The 23,159-nt window shown below is 38.5% G+C and overlaps 1 protein-coding gene across 1 annotated transcript in view; it reads left to right on the forward strand.

Moving 5' to 3' along the window:
* The window catches only part of LOC122798379 (DENN domain-containing protein 3-like), a 1,373,701-nt gene that overhangs the window by 383,467 nt on the left and 967,075 nt on the right, over positions 1-23,159 (forward strand). The window contains exons 8-10 of the mRNA XM_044067263.1: positions 8,457-8,675; positions 10,653-10,771; positions 22,958-23,113. Of these exons, the coding sequence (XP_043923198.1) occupies positions 8,457-8,675; positions 10,653-10,771; positions 22,958-23,113 (494 nt within the window). The remainder of the gene's footprint in view (positions 1-8,456; positions 8,676-10,652; positions 10,772-22,957; positions 23,114-23,159) is intronic.

Consider the following 23,159-nt stretch of genomic DNA (forward strand, 5'->3'; position numbering starts at 1 on the left):
TAAACTGATTATTATGTGCTTATTAAACTACTGGTTTCAGATATGCCGATGGGTGTATGTTTGCTTGATTGCACATTCTAGGCACTTGAGGTAACTGATGGATTTTTTGTCTTGCTAGGGTTGAACAAAAGATTGGGATCTGCTGCAACTATTGTCATTCACAATTCAGCCATAATCATCCTAATCGACTTTTTTTCCAGTTTTTACTTTTCACCAACATCCTTGTCACTGAATACTTGGGTGACATTCCATTTTATATAAAAGCAGTAGGCTGCAGTTGCAAAGCATGTTAAAGGAGAGAGAGGTGTCAGTTTGAAATAGCCAATGTATGGATGATGTAAAGGGATTTTTATTTATTTATTTTATTTATTTTATATTTGTTGACTGGGCTAGTCTACCTGGATACATATCCATTTTCAGTAGAGGCCCAGGGAGAAAAGCTCCAAGCATGAGTAAATTATAACATTCAAAACATCAAAAAAAATGACTAGTTTCAATTACATAGCAAGACATAAGAAAAGTTATTAATTTGTGAACAAAGTATGGTTTCATTAGAGTAGGTGTACAAAATTATCAAGTCTTGATTCTTTAGTGGGTTTCATGTACAATCAAGCAAGAGTTAATAAAGTATTTGAGCATTAACATTCCTTTGAAAAAAAAGAATCATTAAGTCAGAAAAAAGAAGAGAATAGGAAGGAAAAAATTGAAGGTAAAAAGAGTGGGTAAGTAATAAATTATTCAAGAACTGTAGGGGGTATTTGTCCTGGAAGCAGGAGAAAAAAGGGGGAGGAGAATAAAAAAGAAAAAGTATGATTTAGTCAGGCTTTGAGCAGGGGCAAAGCCAATGTATTTTTAGGTGATCTCTGAGGTGTTTCTTAAAGATTGGTGTAGAAAGGTAGGAAGGAAAAAAATTGAAGGTAAAAAGAGTGGGTAAGTAATAAATTATTCAAGAATTGTAGGGGGGTATTTGTCCAGGAAGCAGGAGAAAAAAGGGGAGGAGAATAAAAAAGAAAAGTATGATTCAATCAGGCTTTGAGCAGGGGCAAAGCCAATGTATTTTTAGGTGATCTCTGAGGTGTTTCTTAAAGATTGGTGTAGATGAGAGAGGAGTGAGTGTAGTAGGAAGCTTGTTCCAGATTCTACCCACAACAATGGAAAAGAGTGACTCTCCCGCTTTGTTATTAGATAAACTGTTGGCAATAAGTAATTTATTAGCTGAGCGTGGTGTTGTAAGATTATTATATGGGGAGATCAAATTAGAGAGGATAGGAGTATTAGTAGGATGGTGCAGGATTTTTTTGTGCAATCACCAGTTGATTGTATTGTAGTTGGTTTTGTAGTTCTAACCATTTGAGTTGTTGAAGGTTGAGACAGTGGTGGGTTCTATAAGGGGAGCCAGTGGCAAATCTGGTTATATTATTGTAGCTAGTTTCAAGTTTGGTAAGATTATGTTTTGATAGGTTGGTATAAATGGCAGATGCATAGACTAGGGTAGAAGTAAGATGAGTCTGGGCAATGGATTTCCTAGCTAGTGGGGTAAGGAAGGGTTTTATTCTATACAGGGAGCCTAATTTTCTATTGACAGTTTCTATAGTATTGTTAACATGGGCATTGAAGTTGAGGTTATAGTCAATGGTTATGCCAAGGAGATGAGCGGTAGAATCAGGGGAAATACAGGTTCCATTGTCAGAGGTAATAGTGAAGTGGATTTGTGGAGATTTTTTGGTGGGAGTAAAAAGCAATAGTTTAGTTTTTTGGGGGTTAAGGAGGAGGCGACGTTGGGTGAACCACTTTTCAACTGTCTTAAATACAGTTTGTGTAAGGGTCTGGAGAGAGGAAGAAGACTTGGCAGTACAGATAAGAGTAGAGTCATCAGCGTATTGTATACAGGTGGATTGTGGAAAAACAGTATGGAGATCATTAATAAAAATGGAAAAAAAGAAGAGGGCCTAGGATAGAGCCTTGAGGTACCCCAGTGTTCACTGGGAGGTATGTGGACAGATTATTGTTCCAGAGTATTGCTTGGTGTCTGTTTTCAAGATAAGATTTAAACCAAAGGATTGCTTGTGGGTCAAGAGTTTGGGCTGTTAGCACATTGATAAGTAGGTTGTGATTGACCATGTCAAAGGCTTTAGATAGGTCAATAAATAGAGCAGATGAGAGAGAGTTATGGTTTCGATTCCTGTTTATATAATCAATAAAAGTTAGCAGGGCAGAAGTAGTGCTATGAAAGGGCATAAAACCGTGTTGGCAATTTGCAAGCAAGTTATTGAGGAGAAGGTGCTGAAGTAGTTGATGGTGAATACATTTTTCCATAATTTTGGCTAATGGGGAGAGTAGAGCAATTGGTCGGTAGTTGGAGATATCAGTAGATTTACCTCCTTTGTGCAAGGGGATTATATGAGAAACTTTCCATATGGAGGGGATGTAGCCTTCTGAGATAGTTCTGTTTATAAGGATGGAAACAGGGTATGCTATGGATTTAGCTGCATTTTGAAGGTGTTCTGCTGGGAGGCAATCAGCAGAGGGAGGGCAGGGTTTCAGTTTTTGAAGGAGTTTGCAGATAAAGGATGTTGGTACAGGTTGCAAATGTAGAGAGGGAAGTGGACTTGTTAGTATGTAGTGTAGGAGTGGGGGTAATGGGAACTAGTGTTTGAGTTAGAGTTTGAATAGCTTCAATGAAGTAATTGTTAAAAGCATTAGCTATTTGCAGAGGGTTATTACTGGGAATAGAGCAGGGAGAAGGAGTTTTAGCATGTCCTGGTTTGAGAAGTTTATTAATGCCAGACCAAAACTTTTGAGGATTTTTAGAGTGTGATTGCTGCAGGTGGAAGTAGTTTTTTTTTGTCTAAGATTATATCCTTTTTGACAGCATTTCTTAGCTGTTTAAAGTATAGATGGTCTGCAGAGCTTTTAGAGGTTCTCCATTTTGCCCATATTTTGTTTCGTAGAAACATTTTTTCTTTAGTTTGTTTTGTGAGCCACGGGGCTATGTTGGTCCTAACTCTGGAGGAGCGGATGGGAGCATGGCTGTTTAGAATTTGAAGGAATGTGGAATTAAAATAGGAGATTGCTTCATCTAAATTAAGTAGCTTTAGAGATGACCAGTTGCAAGCTTTTAGCTCATTTATAAAGTTCTTTGCATGGAAGTGTTATTTAGAATGATAGGTAACAAAATTGCTATTTTTAGGGCTGTATTTCTTTTGTTTTGTAATGTAGGTTAGAATGTGATCACTGATGTCATCTGGGAGAGTTCCTGTCTTGTACTTTTCTGGGTGGCTATTTATAAGGATCCAGTAAAGAGTAGTTTCTTTATTACTTGGTTTGTGGATTCTAGTGGGGGAGTTTATTATTTGATTGAAACCAAATAGATTTATGTGGGTGTTAGCTTTGAGGGAATTACATGACGTCCGGTCTATATTAAAATCGCCTAATACAATCGTTTCCTGAGGTAAGTGGGTGGAAAGGCTACTAAGAATGTTTTCTAGAGTGTTAATATTATTTCCTGGAGGGATGTAAGAGCAGATTATATAGATTGATTTAGAGCTATTTATTTGGAGTTTGATAGTAAAGGTCTCAGCATTGGTATTTGAGGGTAGTGATACATCATAGGGTGAAACAAGAAGTACAGATTTGAACAAGATTGCTACGCCCCCACCCTTTTTTGATGTACGGTCGCATCTTAGGATATTTATCCAGGTGGGGTTATTTCTAGGTCATGAGTAGAAGGTTTTAGCCAAGTTTCTGTAAGGCAAAGAATATCAAATGCATGAGCTTGAAGGAGAGCGTGCAGTTGAATAATTTTGTTGTTAATGCTATCAATATTAAGTTGTGCTATTCTGAGGGAGTTGTCAGATATTATAGAGGAGGTAGCATTATTGAATGATTGTTGTTGTAGATTAACATTTAGTGGGGATGGGCCAGGATTAGGATGAATATCTCCACCTGTTAGAATGTTTGTGGATTGTATCGGTGACAGTTTTAAGCTTTTATAGTGCTTGGGTGGGGTTAACTTGTTGGGGAGGTAAGTAACATGGGTACATCTATGGAACCTAGGAAGCAGATAAGCTGAAGTAGAGGTGATGTTGCTATGAGAGAAGCAGATGGGATGTGTAGTAGGGAGAGTATGCAGATAGGACAATTTGTGATTCAGAATGCAATGTTCATAAGCAGTGAGGGTGTAAGTTAAGGTTAGAAATATAAATAAGGAAGAAAAGACAAGAGAGTTTTTGAGGATAGGTTTATGTGAGTAGGCCATTTAAAGTAGTAGGATAAAAAGGTTATGTAAAGTTGATAGGTAGCTTAAAATATAGTTGAAGGTTAGGGTGAGATAAATGTAGTGGTATGGAAGGATAGTCAGAGGAGGTAGAGGGGAGTGGATGATAAACTAATAGATGTAAGAGGAGTGGTTATAATTACTGAGAATGAGTAGAGGTGATTAAGGAGTAAGCTAAGGGGAGAAGTCAGGAGGAGTGGTTATAGATATTGAGGTAGAGTAGAGATGATGAGGGAGTAAGATAAGGGGAGGAGTTTATAAGTATATGTAGAAGGTGATTGGATGGATAGTAAAGTGGGTGTGACTTGATAGGTATAAGTGTAACAGCACTGGGGGTGGGTGGGAATAGGGGGTAGGGTAGGGGAGCGGAGTGAGCCTGTAGGGCGAATGGAGCGGGATAGAGCAAGTAGTGAAGGAGACAATCAGTGAGCAGAGCAGCCCAGTTAGAGAAGGTAAGCAGGTGAGTAGCTTCAAGTGGAGCAGGTATAGCTCAAGACAAGGTAGAGAAGAGGAAGAAATATATTGCTTACTAGTCTGCTAAGGGTCGAAGGTGATAGGAGTGCAGGTTAGGGGCAGAGAGTGAGAATTTAGGGACTAGCTGGGCAATAGGACAAGGGAGGAGAAAAATAGGAAAGAATAATGTAAAGAGCTAAGCTAGTACGAGTGGAAAGAGGGTAAGGATTAAGGCCTGGTTAGACTGCCACCTAGTGTTCAGAGGTGGTATTACAACAGGTGACTAAGGGCAGAAAAATAACTAGTTGGGAAGGATAAGGTAGGCGGTATGGGAAAGAAAATATTAGAAAACACTGGTCTTAGAGAAGAGTCTGGCTGCTAGCATTCCTGACACAGAGGCCAAAAAATTTAGTACAATTATAAAACAGAGCTGAGAATAGCTATCAACAGGGTCAAGTGATAAGACGTACTTTGTAAAATGCTGCTCAAGCAGTAGTAAAGTATTGGGACAGCACAAAAAGTAGATCCAAATTGGCAAGGCTTGAAGTAGATGAGGGTATCCTTAATAGCCAGGAAGTTCCTTAGTTCATAGTAGTGGATAGAGAGCTAGGAGGGTAGGAAGGTAAGGAGAGAGGGTGTTAATATAATGAGGCAATAACAAGTAGCTCTAGTATGCAATTAGAGTAGATATTTCAACAGTTTAGAATAAAGAATAGTACTACAAAACTACTAATGTAATCATTAGAATAGTAGTAATAAACAACTGTGAACATTAGACACCTGTACTAATAAGGCTAAGTTAAAACGTTTAGTCTGTCAGTAAAACAATGTCTATCATTAAAATATAACACAGGTACAGGCCTAGAATATAATATAATAGGAAGTTTAATAGTGGATATCGATATAAAGCAGTCTGCAATGGGTAATGTGTTCCAAAAGTTATAACAACAAACTTTAGCAATGCAGACATTAACAGGTTACGAATGTCAGGAAAAAGAACAATCTCTAACAGCAGCTTGTATGAGGTGAATGCTAGGGCTAGGCAGGTTCACTAAAGCGCATAACAGCCACTTGGTATATTAGTAGTAAGTCCCACAGAGGGTAGGCAAGATACCGCTTAATAGTAACTTTTAGGGTTATAGAGTATCTCCCATGCAGTATAAATAATCAAGACTGCTTACATTCCACTGATAGGAGTAAAAGTAATGGTTTCGGCTAAGAATGTAACAAAGGGCACCTTTCAATTAAACACCAGGATAATCAAATAAGCTAAAAACACTCGTCAAGCAATGCTAGCTAATACAGAGTTAGGGGTAGGCACCATAGAGAATTATAAGAAGGTAACACTCGGAGTATAGGCAAATAAGCTAAAGGGCAGGATATCATAAAAAATGAATCACAAAAACGGGGCTACATATTCACTTGTTAGATTTGCGTATAAGATAAGTATTCTTAACATTTGTAGTGAATATCATGAGAAAAAGGAAGAGATTTTGAGGGGCTTAACAATGTAGACCATTAAATTATAAATGAGTGGACTATTATATGTCCAATGATGGAGCAGAGATTCATGCTCCAAAGAACTGCGCAACCACAGTCCACGTGGGAGATGGTATGAACCAAGTAGACGCTAACGCTTTTAAAATCCTCATAGCCCAGGACCTAAAATTAAACTTAATTGTTTCCTACACAGGTTGTGTTAAAAACACATTCCTTATAGGACAACGAACAAAACAAGTGGTCACTAGCATTTCTAAAGTCTCGGAGTCGCTAGCGTTTATAAAAACCTCATATCCCAGGACATTAAATTAAACCTGATTGTTTTCTACACAGGTTGTACTAAATACATGTTCCTTGTAAGAGAACGAATAAAACAAGTAGTTCCTAGCATTTCTAAAATCACTTAAACTAGGACAATAAATTCACCTTAAAGTGTATTCTACACAAGGTGTACTGAAAGCACAAAGCGAGTCGATGCTAGTGTTTATCCAGTCTCATTCAGCAACGACACAGCAATAAACACCATTCACTACTATACATCTTTAGAAAGAGCAGTCCTTTAAGAAAGCTAAACACAATTAGTGGATTCCGCCGTTACAAAGTCCTTTTCTTAGTTGTACAAGGAAGAACTAACAAAAGTAATAGAATGCAATAGTGATAACATCAAACAACAGTAAATACAGTAAGATAAGACAACGCAGACAGTAAATGGTATTTACAATTCAGGTGGTGGGTCTGGATCAGGAGCACACAGCAGCCAAGTTAGAATAGCAGGTAGTAAAGGAAAGGCGCCACAAAGGTCTTCCCCTTATATGCCCTAGGGCAGGATATGAGGTGGGGGGGCGGAAACAGGGGACAGAGGGGGAAATAGGTAAGGGAGGGGCAAGGAAACCTAAGGAGAGTAAACAAGGAATGGGAGGAAGTCGTCGGGTAGCTTGGGAAATCAGTGATACCAGAGAAGCACAAGCATAAAGTACTAGCAGTGTCAGTAGAGATATCAGAGAACACAGAACGAAAGGCAAGAGTACAGTAGTAAGGGGTAGGTGAGGAAGGATAGACCAAACTACAGTACAGTAGATTAGGAGAACAGGGGAGTAGTGGGTGTATTAAGGTCAGGTCTAAAGGTGATTAACAGCGGAATTAGAGGTAGAAGAGCAAGTAGTGAAGGAGACAATCAGTGAGCAGAGCAGCCCAGTTAGAGAAGGTAAGTAGGTGAGTAGCTTCAAGTGGAGCAGGTATAGCTCAAGCCAAGGTAGAGAAGAGGAAAAAATATATTGCTTACTAGTCTGCTAAGGGTAGAAGGTGATAGGAGTGCAGGTTAGGGGCAGAGAGTGAGAATTTAGGGAATAGCTGGGCAACAGTGCAAGGGAGGAGAAAAATAGGAAAGAATAATGTAAAGAGCTAAGCTAGTACGAGTTGAAAGAGGGTAAGGATTAAGGCCGTTTATTTAGGATATTTAGGATTAATCCGTTTATTAACTGGGTAAGCCCACTGGCTAAAGTACCCCTGTTCAGGGTTGACCATGGAGCTTTGTAGGGTTAAGTGACTTGCTCAGAGTCTCACATTAAGTAAATAGAGTTGAAGGAGTCAAAGTCTGTATCCTTCACTGCCGAAATTAGCTCATTAAGAGCTCCAAGCCAGACTGCCAGACTCACAAATTATAAAGCAGTCAGGGGGACAGTGTTCATTTCACAATCAGAAAAGGAATGGTTTGGCTATTTCATAACCAGAAGAGGACAGCAAGGAGTATTATCAGTGATTATGTAAGAAAAAAGAGGAGGAGAAAGGAAAGAAAAGATCTAGAGTGAAAGGGGAAGAAAACCTGTGTTCAAGACAAGTCAAAAGTGCTGGATATTGTTTTCTTTCTGAAGGGTGAGAGAGAGTGAGAGAGAACAGGAAAGATAAAATGACTAAGATGACAGTATTAGAAGGAAGGAAAATTACTCAGAAAATAGAAAGCGTGGAACAGGGGGGTAGTCCGTGTGTCTTAAATGATTTAACATTCAGATCACAATACCAGTTGTACAGCACTTATTACACAGGTATAGAAACACAGCAGGTAAGTACTTCATGTTAGTTGCACTTATTGTTTAATGGGTACGTGTTTGCTACTTCATTCTGAATCAGTGGATATTACTTTACCTGTGTTGCATTAACTGCTTTGGTATATGGTGTTTTGTCTGTGTTATGTGAAAAGTTATACATTGTTCTGATTTTGTCTTTGTAGATTATAACATGCATTTTAACAGAGCAGCGGATTGTATTATTCTCATCGGACTGGGCTTTGCTAACAATAGTTGCTGAGTGTTTCATGCTGTACCTGCATCCACTTCAGTGGCAACACACATTCGTGCCCATCTTATCTAGTCAGATGTTAGATTTTGTGATGGCGCCAACATCTTTCTTAATGGGATGCCATATTGATCATTTCAGAGAAGTTGATGAGGTTAGTATCATTATTTTTCTTTATTTTATAAGGTGTACTGACACCAAATATTCATTTCTCTGTTCTCAGAATGCTTGGTAGGTTATATAGCTCTTTCAATGAGTAGCTAATCATAGGAAGTTTTTTTTTCCTCAAAATCATTGCTGAGACATAGTCCACAAAGTGTGGTTAGTGGCAGACATGCCCTGGGATTCAGAAAGGGTTACTGAGCAGCTAATCCCCTGTGGTAACCCTCTCTGATTCTGCCCTACCTTCACTGAATTTCTGCAGAAGGAAGAATCGTCGTAGAGGTACATGGTAATGAGGCAGTCTGGGGTGTGGGGGGTGCTGCTAGTGCTAATTTTCCATGTGTTCACCTTTCAGCATGACAGTGACCCCAAGCATACATCCAAATCAACAAAAGAATGGCTTCACCAGATGAAAATTAAAGTTTTGGAATGGCCAAGCCAGAGCCCAGACCTAAATAACCATATTGCTAGATTTGCAACAGGCACGGCCACTAGGACCCACCACTGTCACAACCAAAATCTTCTGGGGTGGCTAGAATGGCCATAAAGATATATATATATATATATATATATATATGTTTGTGTGTGTGTGTGTGTGTGTGTGTGTGTGTGTGTGTGTGTGTGTGTGTGTGTGTGTGTATATATATATATATATATATATATATATATATATATATACATACATACATATATACATATATACACATATACATATGTATCTCTCTCTCTGTATATATATATATATATATATATATATATATGGGTTCATGTCAGTACATCGACAGTCGAAGATCGACATTCACTCCACCGACACATGAAATAATCGAATCCGCAAACACGGACATTTAACAGGTAAGAGTTTTAATTCCGCTAATCATGCCTACCATGTTTTAGTAAGTGTGGCAGTGTTATGCATGTGTGGTAGGCATGATTAGCGAAATGTAAACCTCTTACCTGTTAAATGTCCGTGTTTGCGGTTTCGATTATTTCATGTGTCGGTGGAGTGAATGTCGATCTTCCGACTTGTCGATGTACTGACATGAACCCATATATATATATATATATATATATATCTATAGGTGTGTGTGTGAGAGACACAGTTTTTAATCTGTAGTTAGTGACATTGGCTCATCCCCAGGGGAGGCTGTTGTATCTGTGGGTGAATGCAGCATTAAACATGGCTGGTTGCGCTCTTTGTTTAAATGTTACTGCATGAGCAAGAATGTGCTTCATACTACTCATTCATTATGGCTTGCTACCCTCTGTTAAAATTCGATTATTTACTGTAAAATGTTTTTCTGATTATTAATACATTTGCAGTATTTTTAATTTATTGTACTTGTTGCACTGGTTTCATCATAATTGCCTCGAGTGATCAATAATTTGTTCCATGATTCTGTTTTTTGTCTGTTACATAGACTCTGTTGTGTTTGAAAACAAATAACTCTTCCTACTTCATAAGAAATATATTAACTAAGAAATAAATATGTGATTATATCAAGTTAATATTTACTCAACAAGGCAGTGCTGCAGTAACTGCTCATATAGCTTGTGTTTTGGAAAGCAGATTGAGTCCTTTTTAAAATACCATGCATCCATTTTAATGTTTATTACAATAAATAGTCATCTACTTCAGTGTAAGAGCAAGCATTATTTTCAATATAATTCTGAAATAGGAACATGAGTGTACCGAAAGTTTTTTTTTTATTTTTTATTTTATTTAATCTCAGATTGATGTCTGTTGCAAATAAAGTAAACACAAATGTATACTCTACTGGCATTTCAGAATTCTGTGAACAAATGAAACTGTCTAGCTTATGTCTGGGATATATATGAGAGCTCTTTTAGGGAGTCACTGTTAAGTGAAGTTTGTTACAATTTTCTTTTCTAAAAGTGTGTAGCATATTTATCATTCAGTCTTCTGCTCTTTACTTTTCTGTCCCTGATGTCTTTATATTTAATTTCAAAGAAGGGTGAAGACTTGGTTCTAATCAATATTGACAGTGGTGAAATAGGATTTTCAGAATCAGGGACTGGTGCTGAAATTCCAGATGTTCCATCAGATGCAGCTGTGGTGTTTTTAAGCAGGTAAGCAGTTAAGCTATACATATGTATATATGGACTGTAGAAAACTGGAAGATTTTATTTATTTATTTATTGCATTTGTTTACCGGGAAGGTCCATTGGACCTAAAGGTGCCCATTTTCAGTGGTGGCCTAAGGAGAAAAGCTCCACATATATACAATACATACATTTTGAAATATACAATGTACAAACTTTGATAAAAACACAAATAATACTTATAACAATAGAAACAGTAAACAGAGTTGACAAATGAAAAGGTAATACACCTATAAATAAATGTGACTACTAACAATACAAATTGACATTGATACAGAAAGAGGGCAGTGCAGCTGAGTGTAAAATATCAATTGACAATACATTTACACCGGGGTACAGAAGTAGATTATGTATCAGGAGTAATGGAGAAGGTTAGGAGGTAGTAGAAGAAGGAGGGAGGAGAAGTGGGAGTAGAAGAGAGGAAGAGGCAAAGACAGGTATGGATTAAGGGGAGAGATAATCTCAAGTTATGTGTTGTGAGGAGTTGGTGCATGTACATTGCCAGTAGGAGGACTGATGTAGGTTCAAAGATTTTTTGAAGATAGATGTATTGCTGGTGGATCTAAGTGATGGTGAGAGAGAGTTCCATAGCTTAGCAGTGGAAAAGGAATGGAGTGTTTGACCAGCAGAAAGGCTGGGTTTCTCTACCTGTAGGAGCATATGGTTTTCAGAGAGGAGAGGCCTATTTGGGTAATATAGTGTAAATAGATTAGAAAAAGCTGGGCAGCTGGATGGGTTGAATATTAGTTTATGGGCAGTAGTTAGTTGAATAAATGTAAGATTGTGAGGAAGTTCTAGCCAGTTTAGTATTTGAAGAGAGGTACAACGGTGGGATAGTTGTCGTCCATTGGTGACGAACTTTGCAATTTTGTTATAGCATGACTGTAGTTTGGATTTAAGACTGACCTGTATATTGGTGAAAAGAGGACCACCATAAAGAAGAGAGGGGAGCAGGAAGGAGGAGGCAAGGGCTAGTTTGGAGGAGTAGTCTAGGAATGTTTTGTGTCGGTATAGCATGCCCAGTTTCTGGTGTGCTTTTTTAATGTTATTGTGAGTATGCATGTCGAAAGTTAGATGCTCATGTATGGTGACACCTAGAAGTTTAGCATGTGTGACAACTTCAATAGAAGTGTTATCTTGGGAGAGAATAGAAAATGTGTCTTTGTTTATGGTGACGGTGTTCTTAGCGGTGAATAGCATTAGCTTAGTTTTTTGGGGATTTAATGCTAGATGGTTGCTAGCTATCCATATTTCAGTAGAGCTGAGAGCTGCCTGGGTAAGTTGGTGGAGTTTGTGTGGGGAGTTGGCAGTGCAGATGATATTAGAGTCATCTGTGTACTGTATGACTGACCCTTGAGTGAGGCTAGAGTGGAAATCATTGATGAAAATGCTGAAAAGTACTGGTCATAAGCTGGACCCTTGGGGTACACCTGTAGAGGTATTAAGGAAAGGGGAGAAGGAGTTTTGCCACTTTGTAGCTTGTTGCCTGCCAGTGAGGTAGTTGGAAAACCAGATTGTGTCGACTAGTTGGCAATTGTTATGGTTTTAAGGAATATTTTGGTAAGGCATATTCAGGTTTTGGAACTAAAATATTTCTTGCTACAGCTGAGCATTATTACACTTAATAATGTAGTTATATGTGTTACAGAATGCAAACAGTAGATTTATTCTTAGACTTATTTGCACTGTTTCATGTGGGGTTTGTAGCATTATAAACCAAAAGTCAGTTTTGCATTGCATCCTTTTACTACTCATTTATGAGAATGTCTGCCCAGGTTTCCTTTTTTTTCATTTTGAATTAGGCAAAGTTTATTTTAAAGAGCTATAACCATTTGCCATGAGACTAGTTCTTTCTAAAAGAAGACATTAATAATTGTAATAATAATAATAATAATAATAATGCAGTATAAATCAATTAATACAAGCTGTACTTTTAATAGTGCATAAATCCTGTTTGCTGCGTCCTCAGCATTGTCCATTACATGAGGACATTAAACAGATTTGAGGCTGAGTGTATGATCTTATGACATTTCACAATTGCTAACATAAACTGCCAGAGCATAATACATGTGGCACAGAGCAACACAAGCATCCATGATATCCAGGCAGAGCTCTACTTCATTAATTAGATTATATCCATACCAAAGATTCTATAGAACACCATATGAATGATGCATTTGTGTGATATACTGTTGTGAGAACTTATTTAAATAGTTCCATTTGAAAAAACTGAGATATCTGGCTGAAGTATATAGAGGTCTTTACTTGACCATGTAGTTTCCTAAATATCTTCATCTGATTTAAAATTCATTTTAACAGTCTGTACCACCTTTGGTTAAGGTATTTAAGCCTATATTAGTAATTCCAGGACATAGTTGCACTGAATTTTGCTGTTTAAGTGGTATAACTGTTGTTATTAAGCCTTGTTTCATTCTTGTGTACTGAGTGTATATCAGGCTATTTCAGGACTTGTCTTTGCATTGGTGCAGTTCTGATCCAGTTAGCTCAAAGCTAAGGGTCTAATTGTTTTCCCTGCCACCCATCATGTTGTAGTTGTGTTGCTAAACTCAGTGTAGCTGTTGTTGCTGCCCCTCATGGTAATTTGATAACATAAGTCCCTCCTTCTCCCCATTTATTGGCTGCTGACATTAAGCACACAAGTATAATTTTACAAAGTTTCTCTTCGTAAACTACTCATCACACTAAAAGGCCATTGATAAAATTGCTTAACGTTTTACCAATACTGCTTGCACTGATTTTTGTATCAAATTACTGCTTTTTTTACTGTAATTGGCTTACTGGTTCTTGTTGGTGGCAGAATGAGGTTTCCAGGCTAGTTGTTTCATATTGAAATTTACATACTCAGTAGCAAGTCCACCCAAACATTATTCTAAAGCCAAACTCCAAGCAGTTATAGTTAGTCTTGCCCCCAAAGGAATTATTTTTTTAAACAAGAAACATCTGTATTAAATTATCATGTATGGCACAGGCAATTTTACATTTATATAAACAAAAATAAACTATACCGACACAATCTCAGTTGCAAACATTATACATTACAAACATTATATATCACTTATAATATATACAGTCATCAAATCCTGACTTCTTTTAAGCCTCTTTCCTCCTCTGCTTGTATTGATCCCACATTTCCCATTTTTTCCTATGTAATTTGCTCCTGTCCTTTTCTAAAGATTCTCGGTTACTATCTTCGCTGCTTCTAGTAAAATTGGTTTAGACTTTGATTTCCGTTTTCTAGTAATTGCTTTTTTGGCAGCCATCATAATTAGACTCAGCAAGGGCTTACTATGTCTAGGCCATTCCGATTCTGTATCATAGCTCAAAAAATAATAATTTCTTTAGTTACATCAGTTTTCTCACCCAGCATCTCTGACAGAGCAGTATGCAGGGAATCTTTAAAGTCTGCCAACTCATTACACTCCAGTTACCTCTTTCTTCCCCATCATGCCTTCCACATTTGCTGTCTACCTCAGGAAAAATTCTTTGGAGTCTACTTGAGGTATAAAAATTCCAATGTAAACACTTCCAAGCAAAGATCCTAAAGCTTCTACACTTTTTTACATATTTGAGAGACATATGCGTAGTCTGCTTTGTTTCTTTGTGAATTGCTTATCCAGTCTCTCTCCCCGATCCTTTTTAACCTCCTCTGATTGATTCTTATAGTTATGCAATATTGTATATGCTCTACTAATTATTACTTTCTTAATGGCAACTTCTGTTCTAGATTCTAGTAAAAACTCTTCCAGTGCTGGTCTTTCATTTAGGACGCCCCTATTTCTTTATCTTTGCCTATTCTCTGATATCAGGCATTGATAGGAAAGACAAGCTCTAACCTGCAGTCCAAATAAGTTCTTGGTGTCTACCCATTCTATTACCTTTCCCTCTCTAGTTATTTGCTCCCAATACCTTGGTTCCTTTGACAGTTTTCTCCAAAAAATTCCAGCCCCCACTTGCCTATTGTCTGTATCCCTAATTGCAGTCATCCATATCTGTTGGATCTCCTTTCTCCATTCCCATATTGGCTTAGTTCTTAGAATATGTTCTGGTACTTTATGAATATAATATTCTGTATGATTATTGTGTTTTCCTTAAAGGTCTGCATCCAAAATCTCAATCTATCCTTGTTTCTTGAGCTTCCCCTGTTTCATCATTGTCTCTTTCCACTTTGAATTGTAATTTTCTGCTTGTGCTATATATATATATATATATATATATATATATATATATGTATATGTATATATATATATATATATATGTATATATATATATATATATATATATATATATATATATATATATATATTTAGGAACCTTAACTGTGCTGCTCTGATATACCCCTTCAAATCAGGTAATCCCAATCTGCCCTGTTCTATTGGAAGAATAAGCTTATCTCACTTGACTGTTGCTGTCTTCTCCTCCCAGATAAAATCCTTCAGCTCTTTATTAATTGCTTTCCACAACTTCTCATCTGGTTGATAAAAATATACCTGACCTGTGTATAAGTCTAGAGGGACTAAAGACATTTTAACAGCTTGTATCTTGCTATTGATATCCTTATAACACAACTTCCATTTTCTCAGTTTTTGTATTATCTTTTGTTTAGTGTATTCTTACATATCCTTAGCTGCCACGCTGCAATCATTTTAATCCATACTCCAAAATGCTTCATTTTATCATGTCCCCGTAAGTATAAATATTGTTGAACCAATTTGTGGGTACATAATTTACCGCTATTGCCTTTGATTTAGCTTCATTCATTTTGTATCACGAAAAGGTTTGAAACTGTCTCAGCATGTTCCACAGCACTGTAATGTCCCTTTTTGGTTTTGTCAGATAATAATGTCATCTACAAATAGAGCCAGCTTTTTTTTACTACCATACCAATTATATCCTTGAATTTCTGAGTTCCTTATTTTCTTTGCCAGTGGTTTTAAATGTAATGCAAATAAAAAAGGGAAGAAAGGGCACCCCTGCCTGCTTCCTCTGCTCAAGCAGAGATTATCGAGGACCCCACCCACTTTAATTTTTGTCTCCAATCCCTTATATTTCCTCCTAATCAACCTTATAATTTTATCAGGGAATGCAAATACTTCAATTGCTGTAAGTCCCAGCTTACTCTGTCAAATGCATTCTTTGCATCAAGACTGAACAACAGTGGTATTTTCTAAAATTTTGCTTACCTCTGGGTCATCAGGTATGTATTACAAGATCAAAACTTTAGTTAGTTGAATAACTAAAGATCCATCCTGTAATATCGAAAGCTAAAAATCATGAACGGATGATTTCACTCAAGGAAACAATTCCCTTGGCCATACGAAAAAAAAAATTTAAACCCAAATCAAGTGGGAGGCTTTGCCCCCCCACACCCCCCTAACTAAATATACCAACTCTGAGATCGCTCTACATTTGACAAAAGGGCATAATACGCATAACGGCCAAGGGAATTTGTTCCCTGTGTGAAATCGTCCATTCGCTATTTTTAGCTTTTGATATTACAAGATTTATCTTTAGTTATTCGACTAAAGTTTTGATCTTGTAGTATAGATGCAGGTCATCAGTGTTCTGTTAATGTTGTCAAATGTTTGCCTCCCCTCCACAAAACCACATTGATCCATATCTATTAATTTTGGCATCACTTTTGTCATTCTTTTAGCCATTACAGACATAAACACTTTATAATCATGGTTTAGTATTGAAATGGAGTATGAAGCTGGATCTGATGGATCTTTACCCTCTTTAGATATTACAGCTACCACTGCTTTCTTCCAAAATGTTGGTACTTCTCCTCCTCTTAAAATATGGTTAAACAAAACCTTCCAGATCTTTATCAGTTTTTTCCCTCCTGGCTTCCAAACGTCCACAGGAATACGCTCTATCCCTGGGGACTTTCCTGTATATTGGTTATTCATCACCAGTTTTGTCTCATCTCCTCCTTTCCTAACTGTTGTAATTGAGCCTCCTCTGCCTCTAACCCTGGCATATTTAATTCTTCCATGAACATTTCCATTTGTACCTTTTCTTGGTTTCCATATTTCTCTGTTTTATACAGACTTTCTGAAATATTTCAAATACTTCTATGGGATCCCTTATCTTCTTTGTTATAGGCTCCCTAAGCTTGGTGACAGCTCTTTCTACTTTCTGTTGCCTGAGTTGTTGTGCTAAAAGTTTTTGTGCTCTAGAGTTATTATCAAACAGTTGCTTAACAGCAATCTTTCTAAACTCATACATGTTATCGAGATGATCCCCTTATTTTCTGTTTAGCATTCTGCAGTTGCTCATGTTCATGTTCTGTGAAATTCCCTCATTTTGCAATACTTTAACATTTTTCAGTCACTCTAAATAATTCTTGTTACTTCTTAACCATATTTCCCTTTCTTATATTTCCACCCTATTTTGAAACTCCAGTTACATTTTATCCCATTCTGTAGCTATATTTTCAGAAGAAATTTCCATCTTCTCTAATAGCTCCTGAATAATTTCCACTACCTATTCCTTAAATTCCTCTCTTTTCAACAGATAGGTCTGAAAGCTCTAGTGTCTCATTTTTATTTCATTACCCTGTGCGGTGGTGCAGCGGTAGCGTTGTTGCCTCACAGCAAGAGGTTCTCCTGTTCGATTCTCGGCTGGAGTGCGGGGAGTGCCTTCTGTTTGGAGTCTGCATGTCCTCCCCGCGGTTGGGTGGGCGTTCGAAAGACATGCATAAATGGACATGCCTTTGTTGAGGGTTGAAAGTCGAACTGGCACCTCGGTGTTCGTCAAAATCTACTGCCAATCATTAGCGGACCGGAGTTCTGCTGTGGCGACCCCTAACCAGGAAAAGCCGAAAGACAACAACATTACTGGCACATGATCTGAAACAGTTATTGGGTGTGTATCAAGACCTTCAGTTAAAGGGACATGTTCCTATGAAATGTAAATTCAGTCTAGCTAAGCCCAGTTTTTGTATCTTGCAGAATAATATGTAAACTCACCCCAAATTCCTAGTACTGAATTCACATTTTCCATGCCAAATGTTTTCATAAATTTCTTCAAAAATCTACCCTTCTTTGTTATATTTGTCCTTCTGGGCTCCACAAACACATCTTCATTGTTGCAAATCAAATTCCAGTCCATGCCTATAAGTAATATTCCTTGCTGAAAACTGATTATTTCTCCCAGAATTTTCTTAAGCTCCATTATAGCAATTTTTGGTGGAGTATAAAAATGTGCCAGTGTAATCCTTGTTCCTTACCAGCAGCCCCTTAGTACTACAGATCTACTATTATTGTATTTTTGTAACCTCTTCTATTACTATTGGAGCACCTCTTGCCATTAATATAAGTACTGCTCTTTTCCTTTGTCCCAGGTATTCTTCTGAATAACCATACTGAACACCTTTCTTTATCAAATGTAAAAGACACAGCCTGGGACACCGTCCGGTCCCATAGATGCTGTGTTTTTTGCTTTGGAGAGGGCAGCTTTCACTTGTGCATCTGTGATGTCAGGGAGGTTACATTCAGTTGGAATAGGCATTTGCTCCTTGGGGGGGAAGGGGGGGGGGGTTTGCGCTGAATCTGTCTGCCAGGATGTTGGCTATGTCTGTAGGTTTGGTATATTTTGTACCATTATACAACAATTCAGAGCATATCTGGGAGTTTCCACCCATGTTCCTGACATAACTAAAGAAGGCCTTGTGATTATCTTTAGTGTCTAGGGCAATTTTTCTTTCGAAACTGGCCTTTGATGATTTTATGAGGGATCGAAGTTTCTTGCTAATACTGATCAGAGATGCCTTCCCTTTTTGGGATTTTGCTCTGTCATGTAGTAGCTTCCTCCTTCTGTTATATAGCTTATTTATGGCCGGGGTCCACCAGACCAGTCTCCTGTTTTTGGAGGAGTGAGTCTTGGTTTTATTTGGGGTAGTACGATCCATGCATTCCTGCAGGTGCTCATAGAATGCATTTGTAAAGGATTCTGCGGATTGGGCTGTATTATCCTCTGGCCCGGGGGCTTTGAAGGATTCCACCTCAGTCTTGAGAAGTGCAAAGTTGGCTTTTGAGAAATTCTTTACAGTGATTTCCTTGGCTAGGGGTGGGGACGGGATATGGATGTCCAGGGAAATTTGTTTATGGTCTGATCTTACCAATGAGGGGTTTGCCTCTGGTGTGGAACATAGAGTCCCCATGTTGGTGATGACCAGGTCCAATATGTTGTTCCCTCTTGTGGGAGTGGTGACCAGTTGTTCCATCGCATTAGAGTTTATAAATTCAAGGAACCGTTGGGCAAGGGTGTTTGGGCTTGAGTAGTTTTCCCAGTCAATGTTTGGGTAGTTGAAGTCACCCAATAACATAGTGTTTGGAGAGACCTTCATATTCTCCAGTGTTCTCAGGAATGTCAAGTGGGGTTCCTGTAATAGGGAGGGTATTCTGTAGCAGGCTACAAACTGAAAGGCAGTTTTGCCCGCTGTTAGTTGCACATGGATGGTTTCCGATGATTCGTGCAGTGCCACTAACCTGGAGGTGTAGGTATCTTTGATGAATATAGATACTCCCCCTCCTTTTGTGCTTTGGTCCGAGTTTTGGGGCCGAAACGCATGGTATGAGTTATAACCTGGTAGTGCTGGGGTGCTCTCAGGAGCCTTGAACCAGGTTTCTGTTACTGCACAGACATCGATTTTCTCCATACTGAGGAGAGCCTCGAGTGCGTGCATCTTGAGGTTTAGACTTCTGGCATTGAGTAGCATTACCTTTAGTTTTTTTATCCTTGGGTTGTCTATGGAGGTGGGTTTGTCCTTTGAGCCTTGCCTAAAAAAGGCACTATGGGGGTGGCAAGAGCCTTGGCCAGTATACGAAAGCCTAAGGGTGACAGATGCAAGCCATCCCTAGCGAAGCAATGTGGCTTGTCGAGCATGTCATCCCAGGCTGACAGACACTGGATCCCCTTTGAATGACACCAATACTTTAGCCAGTTGTTGAAACTGATCATTTTGTCTTTATACTGTTGCATCATTCTTGGTGAGGGCAAGATGCTACTCAAGGTCAGGGTCATACCAGCCTGGGCTACATGGTCAGAGAGCTCCTCTATGTCTCTTTTCATGTAGTCCAGGGAGGTACGTCTCAGGTCATTTGCACCAGCATGGACAATGACGGAGTCATACTTGTACTTGCTTTGGAGTGACCTGAGTGCTTGCGTTATGTGGCGGATCCTGGCACCCAACAGGCAGCTTACAGTGACCTTCTCCTTGTTCAGTCTGGTGAGCGGGATGTCAGTGTGCCGGACAATAGAGTCCCCTATAACAAGTGTATTTGGTGTGTTGTTTGGCCTTAAGGGCTGTGACTGTGAGGCACACTGATTTTGTGAGATATGTGATTCATGGGTATTGTTGAGGGGTGGCTGTTGCTTGGATATCTGCTTAGGAGGTCTTTGCTGTTTAGGCAGATTTTTATTTAGAGCCTCCGAGTATGTTTTTGTGTGTTTATGTGTTGGGTATGCAGGTGCAATAGGTCTGTGTGAGACTGGATTTGTGGTGTGGGTGGTTACCTTTTCCTCCTGACTGACTGTGCCAGTCTTGGGTTGAGAGAGCTCTGCCTCCAGTTTGGCTGTGTAACTGCATCTCTCACATGTATTAGAGTTTGTTGGAAGGAGGAGAGGGTTGTCTGTGTACATAAGGCAATTGTAACATTGCCTCAAAATTCCCAGATTCACCAGCTGGACTGGAGAGTAACCTTGAAACTGACCCTTGGACATACCAGATTAGTATAGGGAACTGTTTTTACTGATCAGATTAGGGAAGGGAACTGATTTTTCACTTGATCAGGAAGGACCAATCAGGAGCCTAATACTTATGAGAAGTCAAGGAGGGTGTACTGCTTTAGTTAGTTAGTGTTTCCTTATAAGAGCTGAGCAAGTGCAGGGCTTTAGAAAGAGAATAGAGTGATTACTTTGAGAGTTTGAACAGTTCTAAGGGAAAAAGTGAAGAGCAGACTTTGTGGAGCCTGGAATAGTTTAAACCTGTTTAGGCGGCGCTGCCCGACGCTGCTCAGTGCGCAAAACCGCAAAAGAGAGTGGTAGGGTTTTAAGAGAGAGATCAAGGAGTTTAGAATTGACCCAAAATGGCCAATAAAACTACAGCTTCTAGGTAGTAACCACTCCTCCAGGGACAGGCAGGCTGTTCAGTGTTAACCACTCCCACTGGTGAACACAGAGACTTCCCTTTAGCCCAAGCAAGCATTGGCCTTCTAGAAACTTCCAAACAGTTCAGAACAGCAAATCTGTAACTGAACTTTCTTAACTTTCAGAAAGTGGGAAAAAGCAAGATTTTTTTTTTCTTTTTGTTGTAGTTTAAAGATAGCAGAGATACACAAGCAGCAAAATAATCACAACAGTGCAATAAATGACCCCACACTTGAGTGCTAGGCCCAAATCAGGTAAAATGCAGTTTTTAGAGAAAAAAAACGATTTTAAATTAAGTGCAACACAGGAAATGCAGTAAACAGGCTCTAGATGTGTTCCAAGTACTGTTACTGTTACAGATATAAACTTTAGCAAGCCGGAAAATGCCAAAAAGTAGGCGGCAAAGCAGTACATTGTTACACTGCATTTATTATATTGCCACACACTAACACTCCATCAAAACCATAATCAACAAATATGACAAATTAGTAACTCTTCTGCTCTGCAAGACTAAAACACTATTGTCTATAAAACTGTTGTAGTTACAGAAGAGAATACCTTCCCACAGGACAGACCTGCTCAAATCAGGATTGTGCTGCAGAAAGAGGGCAGATGATAAACTTACATATGCGCACAGATACTGGTTTCTTCCTCTGTGCAACAATACTGGAACCATATTGTGATGAGAAAAGAAAGCTAAGGGTTCAGTTAATCTGTAAGAGAGGGTGGACTTTTCCAATAAGAACTCCAACAAGACAGTAAGAAGTGAAGGATATGTTTTAATGCAAGTGTGTCAGGTATGAACCACAAAAGTAATGATTGTTTCGTTTATCTTTTCACTATTAACTCTTTCTTCTTATCCCTTATTTTATTTCTTTGTTCTGTGTGATTATTTTTGCTTTATATCAATAGTCTGCATTATAGTAGTGTGAAGGTACTGTAGATGTTGGGGTGAGCTGTACTTTTCTGCCCCTTGTTTAAAGGGGTAAAGATATGGAGTAGAAATAGTTAGTTATGTAGGTAGTACAGTGAGATATTGGCATTTGTCACTTATTTGGAAATATGGTACCCAAAAATAGGTCACTTAGTCACTGTCTCTCATTGTCCATTTAGTTGAGCTCAGAATATCAAATGGATAACCAAACAACCCCTTTTCCCATGGAGGCATAATCCTCACTTTCTATTGGAACTAAATGCTCACCAAACCTGAAGATTAAATTATTAATGTTACTTGGTTGCCTGTTTAGTCACCAAAGTTTGACTAGTGAAGCTTCGTCAGAACTGGTGGTGATGTAGTTACACATATAGTAAAGTAACTAATTATTGTTGCCATTTCTTTGTATTACCCTGAAAGAGGCTCCATCTCTATGATCTGGCAGTGCTTTAAGTAATGAAAAAAAGTTGCTTAGGTCACACTGTTGAGTGAGACCATTTGCTAAGTGTCCAGAATACGCCTTTCCTTTCATTGTAGTTGAAAACTTGTCTGATTTTATCTGGATATCTGTAGAACTGCCTTGGGGGGGGGGGGTGAAGTGCTCTGCTGTGGGTTGCTACCCATTTACCTCAAATCGTTATTGCAGCAAACAGTGAATGTTATTGTCGACTCTGTTTACTGAATGCTAAACAAAAGCTGTAATTCACCCATATTTTGGAAGCATTATAAAGGCAAGAAAGTTCATATATTGTAATGACCAGTATCCTGCATAGCTCTACTCTATTAGAATACACACATGTTGCTCTGAGAAATGGGCTAGATCAGTTGCAGGGGCTGATTGCTTCAACTTCTCACCAGTGACAGGATGAAGCATTGCAGATAGTACCAAGGCAATCCAGCGGCAGACATATTTAAGAATCTGGTGTTGTGGGAAGTATATCTTATAGCTGTACTGTGTACATTGCCTGTGGCTGTTGTATCAATATATTACAAGAGTAGTTTAGCTGCTGAAGCAATTTAAATGCTTTTATTGGTTTTCTTTCTAGGATAGAAAGTCTGCCAATGCATTATGATCTAGAAAAGTCACATCTAAGCTCCAGCACCACCCTGGCAGATGCAAGAATGAGGAGAATAGTGTGGCAACAGCACCTAAACTGGGAAATTCAACAGATTACATTGCAGCTGATTGTTAATATCTTCAGGTAAGTCATTAATGGAATGCTGTGGCTGATATAACTGTTGTTTTAG

The sequence above is a fragment of the Protopterus annectens genome, chromosome 3.part1 (assembly GCF_019279795.1).
Source record: "Protopterus annectens isolate FY-2018-M chromosome 3.part1, PAN1.0, whole genome shotgun sequence".
NCBI classification, from domain to species: Eukaryota; Metazoa; Chordata; order Ceratodontiformes; family Protopteridae; genus Protopterus; species Protopterus annectens.